The sequence below is a fragment of the Hyperolius riggenbachi genome, chromosome 2 (genome assembly GCF_040937935.1).
Source record: "Hyperolius riggenbachi isolate aHypRig1 chromosome 2, aHypRig1.pri, whole genome shotgun sequence".
Taxonomy (NCBI): domain Eukaryota; kingdom Metazoa; phylum Chordata; class Amphibia; order Anura; family Hyperoliidae; genus Hyperolius; species Hyperolius riggenbachi.
Window position 1 is genome coordinate 499,418 of NC_090647.1, and position 12,788 is coordinate 512,205.

Genomic DNA, 12,788 nt, shown 5'->3' on the forward strand with positions numbered 1-12,788 from the left:
CTATAGAGAGCTATGCTATACGCTGATCTATAGAGAGCTCTGCTATACACTGATCTATAGAGGGCTATGCTATACACTGATCTATAGAGGGCTATGCTATACACTGATCTATAGAGCTATGCTATACACTGATCTATAGAGAGCTATGCTATACACTGATCTATAGAGGGCTATGCTATACGCTGATCTATAGAGAGCTATGCTATACACTGATCTATAGAGAGCTATGTTATACACTGATCTATAGAGAGCTATGCTATACACTGATCTATAGAGAGCTATGCTATACACTGATCTATAGAGGGCTATGCTATACACTGGTCTATCCAGAGCTATGCTATACACTGGTCTATAGAGGGCTATGCTATACACTGATCTATAGAGCTATGCTATACACTGATCTATAGAGGGCTATGCTATACACTGATCTATAGAGCTATGCTATACACTGATCTATAGAGAGCTATGCTATACACTGATCTATAGAGAGCTATGCTATACACTGATCTATAGAGAGCTATGCTATACACTGATCTATAGAGAGCTATGCTATACACTGGTCTATAGAGAGCTATGCTATACACTGATCTATAGAGGGCTATGCTATACACTGATCTATAGAGAGCTATGCTATACACTGATCTATAGAGGGCTATGCTATACACTGATCTATAGAGAGCTATGCTATACACTGATCTATAGAGAGCTATGCTATACACTGATCTATAGAGGGCTATGCTATACACTGATCTATAGAGGGCTATGCTATACACTGATCTATAGAGAGCTATGCTATACACTGGTCTATCCAGAGCTATGCTATACACTGATCTATAGAGGGCTATGCTATACACTGATCTATAGAGGGCTATGCTATACACTGATCTATAGAGAGCTATGCTATACACTGATCTATAGAGAGCTATGCTATACACTGATCTATAGAGGGCTATGCTATACTCTGATCTATAGAGAGCTATGCTATACACTGATCTATAGAGAGCTATGCTATACACTGGTCTATCCAGAGCTATGCTATACACTGGTCTATAGAGGGCTATGCTATACACTGATCTATAGAGCTATGCTATACACTGATCTATAGAGGGCTATGCTATACACTGATCTATAGAGGGCTATGCTATACACTGGTCTATAGAGAGCTATGCTATACACTGATCTATAGAGGGCTATGCTATACACTGATCTATAGAGAGCTATGCTATACACTGATCTATAGAGAGCTATGCTATACACTGATCTATAGAGAGCTATGCTATACACTGATCTATAGAGGGCTATGCTATACACTGGTCTATCCAGAGCTATGCTATACACTGATCTATAGAGAGCTATGCTATACACTGGTCTATAGAGGGCTATGCTATACACTGATCTATAGAGAGCTATGCTATACACTGATCTATAGAGAGCTATGCTATACACTGATCTATAGAGAGCTATGCTTTACACTGATCTATAGAGAGCTATGCTATACACTGATCTATAGAGAGCTATGCTATACACTGATCTATAGAGGGCTATGCTATACACTGATCTATAGAGAGCTATGCTATACACTGATCTATAGAGAGCTATGCTATACACTGATCTATAGAGAGCTATGCTTTACACTGATCTATAGAGAGATATGCTATACACTGATCTATAGAGAGCTATGCTATACACTGATCTATAGAGAGCTATGCTATACACTGATCTATAGAGAGCTATGCTATACACTGATCTATAGAGAGCTATGCTATACACTGATCTATACAGAGCTATGCTATACACTGATCTATAGAGAGCTATGCTATACACTGATCTATAGAGCTATGCTATACACTGATCTATACAGAGCTATGCTATACACTGATCTATAGAGGACTATGCTATACACTGATCTATAGAGGGCTATGCTATACACTGATCTATACAGAGCTATGCTATACACTGATCTATAGAGGGCTATGCTATACACTGATCTATACAGAGCTATGCTATACACTGATCTATAGAGGATTATGCTATACACTGATCTATAGAGGGCTATGCTATACACTGATCTATACAGAGCTATGCTATACACTGATCTATAGAGAGCTATGCTATACACTGATCTATAGAGAGCTATGCTATACACTGGTCTATAGAGAGCTATGCTATACACTGATCTATAGAGAGCTATGCTATACACTGATCTATAGAGAGCTATGCTATACACTGATCTATAGAGAGCTATGCTATCCACTGATCTATAGAGAGCTATGCTATACACTGATCTATAGAGGGCTATGCTATACACTGATCTATAGAGAGCTATGCTATACACTGATCTATAGAGAGCTATGCTATACACTGATCTATAGAGAGCTATGCTATACACTGATCTATAGAGGACTTTGCTATACACTGGTCTATAGAGAGCTATGCTATACACTGATCTATAGAGAGCTATGCTATACACTGATCTATAGAGAGCTATGCTATACACTGATCTATAGAGAGCTATGCTATACACTGATCTATAGAGAGCTATGCTATACACTGATCTATAGAGAGCTATGCTATACACTGATCTATAGAGAGCTATGCTATACACTGATCTATAGAGAGCTATGCTATACACTGGTCTATAGAGAGCTATGCTATACACTGATCTATAGAGAGCTATGCTATACACTGATCTATAGAGAGCTATGCTTTACACTGATCTATAGAGAGCTATGCTATACACTGATCTATAGAGAGCTATGCTATACACTGATCTATAGAGAGCTATGTTATACACTGATCCATAGAGAGCTATGCTATACACTGATCTATAGAGTGCTATGCTATACACTGGTCTATAGAGAGCTATGTTATACACTGATCCATAGAGAGCTATGCTATACACTGATCTATAGAGTGCTATGCTATACACTGGTCTATAGAGAGCTATGCTATACACTGATCTATAGAGAGCTATGCTATACACTGATCTATAGAGAGCTATGTTATACACTGATCCATAGAGAGCTATGCTATACACTGATCTATAGAGGGCTATGCTATACACTGATCTATAGAGAGCTATGCTATACACTGATCTATAGAGAGCTATGCTATACACTGATCTATAGAGAGCTATGCTATACACTGGTCTATAGAGAGCTATGCTATACACTGATCTATAGAGAGCTATGCTATACACTGATCTATAGAGAGCTATGCTATACACTGATCTATAGAGAGCTATGCTATCCACTGATCTATAGAGAGCTATGCTATACACTGATCTATAGAGAGCTATGCTATACACTGGTCTATAGAGAGCTATGCTATACACTGATCTATAGAGAGCTATGCTATACACTGATCTATAGAGAGCTATGCTATACACTGATCTATAGAGAGCTATGCTATACACTGATCTATAGAGAGCTATGCTATACACTGATCTATAGAGAGCTATGCTATACACTGATCTATAGAGAGCTATGCTATACACTGATCTATAGAGAGCTATGCTATACACTGATCTATAGAGAGCTATGCTATACACTGATCTATAGAGAGCTATGCTATACACTGATCTATAGAGGGCTATGCTATACACTGATCTATAGAGAGCTATGCTATACACTGATCTATAGAGAGCTATGCTATACACTGATCTATAGAGAGCTATGCTATACACTGGTCTATAGAGAGCTATGCTATACACTGATCTATAGAGAGCTATGCTATACACTGGTCTATAGAGAGCTATGCTATACACTGATCTATAGAGGGCTATGCTATACACTGATCTATAGAGGGCTATGCTATACACTGATCTATAGAGAGCTATGCTATACACTGATCTATAGAGGGCTATGCTATACACTGATCTATAGAGAGCTATGCTATACGCTGGTCTATAGAGAGCTATGCTATACACTGATCTGTAGAGGGCTATGCTATACACTGATCTATAGAGAGCTATGCTATACACTGATCTATAGAGAGCTATGCTATACACTGATCTATAGAGAGCTATGCTATACACTGATCTATAGAGAGCTATGCTATACACTGATCTATAGAGAGCTATGCTATACACTGATCTATAGAGAGCTATGCTATACACTGATCTATAGAGAGCTATGCTATACACTGATCTATTGAGAGCTATGCTATACACTGATCTATAGAGAGCTATGCTATACACTGATCTATAGAGGGCTATGCTATACACTGGTCTATAGAGCTATGCTATACACTGATCTATAGAGAGCTATGCTATACACTGATCTATAGAGGGCTATGCTATACGCTGATCTATAGAGAGCTATGCTATACACTGATCTATAGAGAGCTATGTTATACACTGATCTATAGAGAGCTATGCTATACACTGATCTATAGAGAGCTATGCTATACACTGATCTATAGAGGGCTATGCTATACACTGGTCTATCCAGAGCTATGCTATACACTGGTCTATAGAGGGCTATGCTATACACTGATCTATAGAGCTATGCTATACACTGATCTATAGAGGGCTATGCTATACACTGATCTATAGAGCTATGCTATACACTGATCTATAGAGAGCTATGCTATACACTGATCTATAGAGAGCTATGCTATACACTGATCTATAGAGAGCTATGCTATACACTGATCTATAGAGAGCTATGCTATACACTGGTCTATAGAGAGCTATGCTATACACTGATCTATAGAGGGCTATGCTATACACTGATCTATAGAGAGCTATGCTATACACTGATCTATAGAGGGCTATGCTATACACTGATCTATAGAGAGCTATGCTATACACTGATCTATAGAGAGCTATGCTATACACTGATCTATAGAGGGCTATGCTATACACTGATCTATAGAGGGCTATGCTATACACTGATCTATAGAGAGCTATGCTATACACTGGTCTATCCAGAGCTATGCTATACACTGATCTATAGAGGGCTATGCTATACACTGATCTATAGAGGGCTATGCTATACACTGATCTATAGAGAGCTATGCTATACACTGATCTATAGAGAGCTATGCTATACACTGATCTATAGAGGGCTATGCTATACTCTGATCTATAGAGAGCTATGCTATACACTGATCTATAGAGAGCTATGCTATACACTGGTCTATCCAGAGCTATGCTATACACTGGTCTATAGAGGGCTATGCTATACACTGATCTATAGAGCTATGCTATACACTGATCTATAGAGGGCTATGCTATACACTGATCTATAGAGGGCTATGCTATACACTGGTCTATAGAGAGCTATGCTATACACTGATCTATAGAGGGCTATGCTATACACTGATCTATAGAGAGCTATGCTATACACTGATCTATAGAGAGCTATGCTATACACTGATCTATAGAGAGCTATGCTATACACTGATCTATAGAGGGCTATGCTATACACTGGTCTATCCAGAGCTATGCTATACACTGATCTATAGAGAGCTATGCTATACACTGGTCTATAGAGGGCTATGCTATACACTGATCTATAGAGAGCTATGCTATACACTGATCTATAGAGAGCTATGCTATACACTGATCTATAGAGAGCTATGCTTTACACTGATCTATAGAGAGCTATGCTATACACTGATCTATAGAGAGCTATGCTATACACTGATCTATAGAGGGCTATGCTATACACTGATCTATAGAGAGCTATGCTATACACTGATCTATAGAGAGCTATGCTATACACTGATCTATAGAGAGCTATGCTTTACACTGATCTATAGAGAGATATGCTATACACTGATCTATAGAGAGCTATGCTATACACTGATCTATAGAGAGCTATGCTATACACTGATCTATAGAGAGCTATGCTATACACTGATCTATAGAGAGCTATGCTATACACTGATCTATACAGAGCTATGCTATACACTGATCTATAGAGAGCTATGCTATACACTGATCTATAGAGCTATGCTATACACTGATCTATACAGAGCTATGCTATACACTGATCTATAGAGGACTATGCTATACACTGATCTATAGAGGGCTATGCTATACACTGATCTATACAGAGCTATGCTATACACTGATCTATAGAGGGCTATGCTATACACTGATCTATACAGAGCTATGCTATACACTGATCTATAGAGGATTATGCTATACACTGATCTATAGAGGGCTATGCTATACACTGATCTATACAGAGCTATGCTATACACTGATCTATAGAGAGCTATGCTATACACTGATCTATAGAGAGCTATGCTATACACTGGTCTATAGAGAGCTATGCTATACACTGATCTATAGAGAGCTATGCTATACACTGATCTATAGAGAGCTATGCTATACACTGATCTATAGAGAGCTATGCTATCCACTGATCTATAGAGAGCTATGCTATACACTGATCTATAGAGGGCTATGCTATACACTGATCTATAGAGAGCTATGCTATACACTGATCTATAGAGAGCTATGCTATACACTGATCTATAGAGAGCTATGCTATACACTGATCTATAGAGGACTTTGCTATACACTGGTCTATAGAGAGCTATGCTATACACTGATCTATAGAGAGCTATGCTATACACTGATCTATAGAGAGCTATGCTATACACTGATCTATAGAGAGCTATGCTATACACTGATCTATAGAGAGCTATGCTATACACTGATCTATAGAGAGCTATGCTATACACTGATCTATAGAGAGCTATGCTATACACTGATCTATAGAGAGCTATGCTATACACTGGTCTATAGAGAGCTATGCTATACACTGATCTATAGAGAGCTATGCTATACACTGATCTATAGAGAGCTATGCTTTACACTGATCTATAGAGAGCTATGCTATACACTGATCTATAGAGAGCTATGCTATACACTGATCTATAGAGAGCTATGTTATACACTGATCCATAGAGAGCTATGCTATACACTGATCTATAGAGTGCTATGCTATACACTGGTCTATAGAGAGCTATGTTATACACTGATCCATAGAGAGCTATGCTATACACTGATCTATAGAGTGCTATGCTATACACTGGTCTATAGAGAGCTATGCTATACACTGATCTATAGAGAGCTATGCTATACACTGATCTATAGAGAGCTATGTTATACACTGATCCATAGAGAGCTATGCTATACACTGATCTATAGAGGGCTATGCTATACACTGATCTATAGAGAGCTATGCTATACACTGATCTATAGAGAGCTATGCTATACACTGATCTATAGAGAGCTATGCTATACACTGGTCTATAGAGAGCTATGCTATACACTGATCTATAGAGAGCTATGCTATACACTGATCTATAGAGAGCTATGCTATACACTGATCTATAGAGAGCTATGCTATCCACTGATCTATAGAGAGCTATGCTATACACTGATCTATAGAGAGCTATGCTATACACTGGTCTATAGAGAGCTATGCTATACACTGATCTATAGAGAGCTATGCTATACACTGATCTATAGAGAGCTATGCTATACACTGATCTATAGAGAGCTATGCTATACACTGATCTATAGAGAGCTATGCTATACACTGATCTATAGAGAGCTATGCTATACACTGATCTATAGAGAGCTATGCTATACACTGATCTATAGAGAGCTATGCTATACACTGATCTATAGAGAGCTATGCTATACACTGATCTATAGAGGGCTATGCTATACACTGATCTATAGAGAGCTATGCTATACACTGATCTATAGAGAGCTATGCTATACACTGATCTATAGAGAGCTATGCTATACACTGGTCTATAGAGAGCTATGCTATACACTGATCTATAGAGAGCTATGCTATACACTGGTCTATAGAGAGCTATGCTATACACTGATCTATAGAGGGCTATGCTATACACTGATCTATAGAGGGCTATGCTATACACTGATCTATAGAGAGCTATGCTATACACTGATCTATAGAGGGCTATGCTATACACTGATCTATAGAGAGCTATGCTATACGCTGGTCTATAGAGAGCTATGCTATACACTGATCTGTAGAGGGCTATGCTATACACTGATCTATAGAGAGCTATGCTATACACTGATCTATAGAGAGCTATGCTATACACTGATCTATAGAGAGCTATGCTATACACTGATCTATAGAGAGCTATGCTATACACTGATCTATAGAGAGCTATGCTATACACTGATCTATAGAGAGCTATGCTATACACTGATCTATAGAGAGCTATGCTATACACTGATCTATTGAGAGCTATGCTATACACTGATCTATAGAGAGCTATGCTATACACTGATCTATAGAGGGCTATGCTATACACTGGTCTATCCAGAGCTATGCTATACACTGATCTATAGAGAGCTATGCTATACACTGGTCTATAGAGGGCTATGCTATACACTGATCTATAGAGAGCTATGCTATACACTGATCTATAGAGAGCTATGCTATACACTGATCTATAGAGAGCTATGCTATACACTGATCTATAGAGGGCTATGCTATACACTGATCTATAGAGAGCTATGCTATACACTGATCTATAGAGAGCTATGCTATACACTGGTCTATAGAGAGCTATGCTATACACTGATCTATAGAGAGCTATGCTATACACTGATCTATAGAGAGCTATGCTATACACTGATCTATAGAGAGCTATGTTATACGCTGATCTATAGAGAGCTATGCTATACACTGATCTATAGAGAGCTATGCTATACACTGATCTATAGAGAGCTATGCTATACACTGGTCTATAGAGAGCTATGCTATACACTGATCTATAGAGGGCTATGCTATACACTGATCTATAGAGAGCTATGCTATACACTGATCTATAGAGGGCTATGCTATACACTGATCTATAGAGAGCTATGCTATACACTGATCTATATAGTGCTATGCTATACACTGATCTATAGAGGGCTATGCTATACACTGATCTATAGAGAGCTATGCTATACACTGATCTATAGAGAGCTATGCTATACACTGATCTATAGAGAGCTATGCTATACACTGATCTATAGAGGGCTATGCTATACACTGGTCTATCCAGAGCTATGCTATACAATGATCTATAGAGAGCTATGCTATACACGGATCTATAGAGAGCTATGCTATACACTGATCTATAGAGAGCTATGCTATACACTGATCTATAGAGAGCTATGCTATACACTGATCTATAGAGAGCTATGCTATACACTGATCTATAGAGAGCTATGTTATACACTGATCTATAGAGGGCTATGCTATACACTGATCTATAGAGAGCTATGCTATACACTGATCTATAGAGGGCTATGCTATACACTGATCTATACAGAGCTATGCTGTATACTGATCTATAGAGGGCTATGCTATACACTGATCTATAGAGAGCTATGCTATACACTGATCTATAGAGAGCTATGATATACACTGATCTATAGAGAGCTATGCTATACGCTGATCTATAGAGAGCTATGCTATACGCTGATCTATAGATAGAGAACATTCCCTGATCTATGAGCTACAGTATGTAGTAGTATAGTTGCCCCAGTATAGCCACTTTACCTCCTAGGGTTTTCTACCATAACGGACCAGAGCAATTTTCAGGGAGCAGGGCAACGGTTTCCATGGTAACGGCGATATACATCACTGCTACATGGAGCGGCTGCCTTGCTTCCTGCCTCTGTACAGAAGCCACGAGATACACTGCTGTGACAACACACACGAAGGAGAGAGAAGGCAGCAGTGTGGACAATGATTGTAGAGAAACAGCCGCTAGTTCAGAACAAGGTAACATGGAGTGGTGGCTGTGGGGAGGAGCGAGCAGCAGGGGAAGGGGGCGTAATGCTGCTCTAGGGCCCATGCCGTCTGATGCAAATGCGTCATGGCCCAACTGCCCCTTCTCCTGTATCCCGAGTCATGACATGGTACAATACTCTACTAACAGCTACCATAAACTATTGCCTTCTATCTTAGCCTGAGGATGAAAACACACACATGCCCAGAGAGCATACAAAGCCATACAGAGAGATCCCAAGATCCACCCTGTGCTCAGCTCCTCTACATTTATATGCACTGCTTCTGTGAGTTTCTCAGCTTTATATCAGCTCATGATTGGTCAATTTCAGCAGCAATATGGACACCTACAGTGACACCCTGCTTCGCCTAAGACAAAGCTTCCAGAATGGAAAGACGAGGCCTGCCCAGTTCAGGCTGGCACAACTGGAGGCTCTGGCAAAGTTCCTGGAAGAAAACCGAACAGAAATGTTCCAGTGTCTGAAGAAAGATCTCAATAAGGTAAGACAGATATGAGAGGAACCTTTTTCCACATGCAGGGGGAGGGTGTCTGTCTCCAGGGGTGTAACAATAGACCCTGCAAGGGATGCCTCCACAGGAGGGCCCATAAGCCATAGGGGGCCCGTGGGGGGGGGGGGGGGGGGAGTTTGAGAGACTGACATCTAAGGGCATGGAGAGAAAAAGCGTATTCTGCACTCACACCATTGTTATATTGACTGCATGTGTCTGTCCACCACACAGATAAGGAATCATACACACTTTGGAATTTGTACACTGTCCCTGCTCCCTAGGGTTCGTAAAAAACATCTGTCTCACACTGCAGCTAAGTTCTGATCACTTCATGTACAACCTTACAAACAAAGGAGTCACATTTAAAAAAAAGTTGTAGACTGTCCCTTATCCAGCAATCTCTCCAAAGAGATTCCTAGATTCTTATCACACACAGGCTTATGGTGTCTGATTACTTTTACAACACAATGGAGTGGGTAAGATTGATGTCTGACTGTCGCAGCCTCATTGAGAGCTTGTTGTCTCACACGGAGTCCAAGATCCCGTAATGACAGTATCAATCAGTGACATTCTGAATGTTTTGACAGTTATAGTAAATACTATATCTTAAGTTCAGCATGTCATTGTTGGTCCTCCATATAGCATGTGCTCTCATGTAGTAAAATAATATGGCTGTGTGTGTATGTATGTAGTTACATAGTTATTTTGGTTGAAAAAAGACATACGTCCATCGAGTTCAACCAGTATGTACTGGGAGCAGAGCTGCAACGAGGGATTTGCCGGCTGCAAGGGGCTGGAGGAAGCCCCGGGTAAGTAGATCTGGGGGTAGCATACAGGATCTTCTCAAAAAATTAGCATATTGTGATAAAGTTCATTATTTTCTGTAATGTTGTGAGGAAACACGGAAAAGCAGCCACTTGCTCTCAGAGCAGGGCTGCAGGCCGTGTGGGCAGCAGAGGACGCGGAGAAGCCGCCGCATGCAGTGCGACGGCTCCCGCGGCAGATAGCGGAGACGCTGCTGGTGTGGCTGAGACGCATAGTCCCTCTGGGGTAAGAGTGACACGCGCGCGCGCTGAGGCAGGGAAAATATGGCAGCCAGAAGTGAGTCACCTGACCAGGCTGGTCAGCTGACTCTGGCTCCATTCCTCATTGGTCCAGCAATTGGGGAGGTGCTGGAGAGATTACTGTGTATATATACTGCCGACTGTTCAGTTGCTGGTTGTCTGGCGTTGCGAACTCCTCGCTCCACCATGCCCTTCTCAGCCGCCTCACGCTGAGTAGAGGCGGCTGTTTTCCTGCGTTCCGCCAAGCCCCTCACGGAGACAGCCGCCTCGTGCTGAGTAGAGGCGGCTGTCCTTCCGCGATTTCTCACAGTACCCCCCTCCCTCCCGAGGAGTGGACTCCGGACAGCTCCTTCCAGGCTTTTCCGAATGTAACGTGTGGAACTCCCTCTTCAAATTATCAGCATGCATGCGGCCCTCAGGTACCCATGACTAGTGATGCTCGGATACCCCTTTTTATAATTCGAGTTTGGTCGAATTCGAATAGTAAATTATTCGAATTCGGTCGAATATTCGAGTCGAATGTTTTTTACTATTCGATTCGAACTCGGATTTCGACCTCACTATTCGAGTCGGTATTCGAGCTCATTATTCGAGCTGGCTATTCGAATTGGCCTTAAATAGCTTCCAACACTTGTTTTGAGGGTGAATGATGCAAGAAACATCTTTTTTTTTCCAAGTAACAACAGCAAGTGATTATGTGGGGATGTTCCTTTAAAAAAAAAAAAGGTGGAAAGAGAAGTTGTGTCCAAAATGTTGTTCAGTACTGTATATACTTCTTCTTCTTCTTTATCTTCTATATCTTCTTCTTCTTCTTCTATATCTTCTTCTTCTATATCTTCTTCTTCTATATCTTCTTCTATATCTTCTTCTTCTTCTTCTATATCGTCTTCTTCTTCTTCTTCTTCTTCTTCTTCTTTATCTTCTTCATCATCATCTTCTTCTTCATCTTCTTCTTCTTCCTCATCATCTTCTTCTTCTTCATCTTCTTCATCTTCTTCTTCTTCATCTTCTTCATCTTCTTCATCTTCTTCTTCTTCATCTTCTTCTTCTTCTTCCTCATCATCTTCATCTTCTTCATCTTCTTCATCTTCTTCTTCGTCATCTTCTTCATCTTCTTCATCTTCTTCTTCTTCATCTTCTTCATCTTCTTCTTCATCTTCTTCATCTTCTTCTTTTTCTTCATCTTCTTCTTCTTCATCTTCTTCATCTTCTTCTTCTTCTTCTTCTTCTTCTTCTTCATCTTCTTCATTTTCTTCATCTTCTTCTTCTTCATCTTCTTCATCTTCTTCATCTTCTTCTTCTTCAACTTCTTCTCCTTCTTCTTCTTCTCCTTCTTCTTCTTCTCCTTCTTTTTCTATATCGTCTTCTTCTTCTTCACTTATTTCTCTTTTATATTTTTTTTAAAAGAAATGCAGCTATTTTT

The 12,788-nt window shown here is 40.0% G+C and overlaps 1 protein-coding gene across 2 annotated transcripts in view; it reads left to right on the forward strand.

Annotated features, from left to right (window-relative positions):
• Positions 1 to 12,788, forward strand: part of LOC137545331 (aldehyde dehydrogenase family 3 member B1-like) — a 469,940-nt gene that overhangs the window by 234,307 nt on the left and 222,845 nt on the right. For both annotated transcript variants that reach the window (XM_068266442.1, XM_068266441.1), the window contains one exon: positions 10,124 to 10,292. In XM_068266442.1, coding sequence (XP_068122543.1) covers positions 10,131 to 10,292 — 162 coding nt within the window. In that variant the 5' untranslated portion in view covers positions 10,124 to 10,130. The remainder of the gene's footprint in view (positions 1 to 10,123; positions 10,293 to 12,788) is intronic.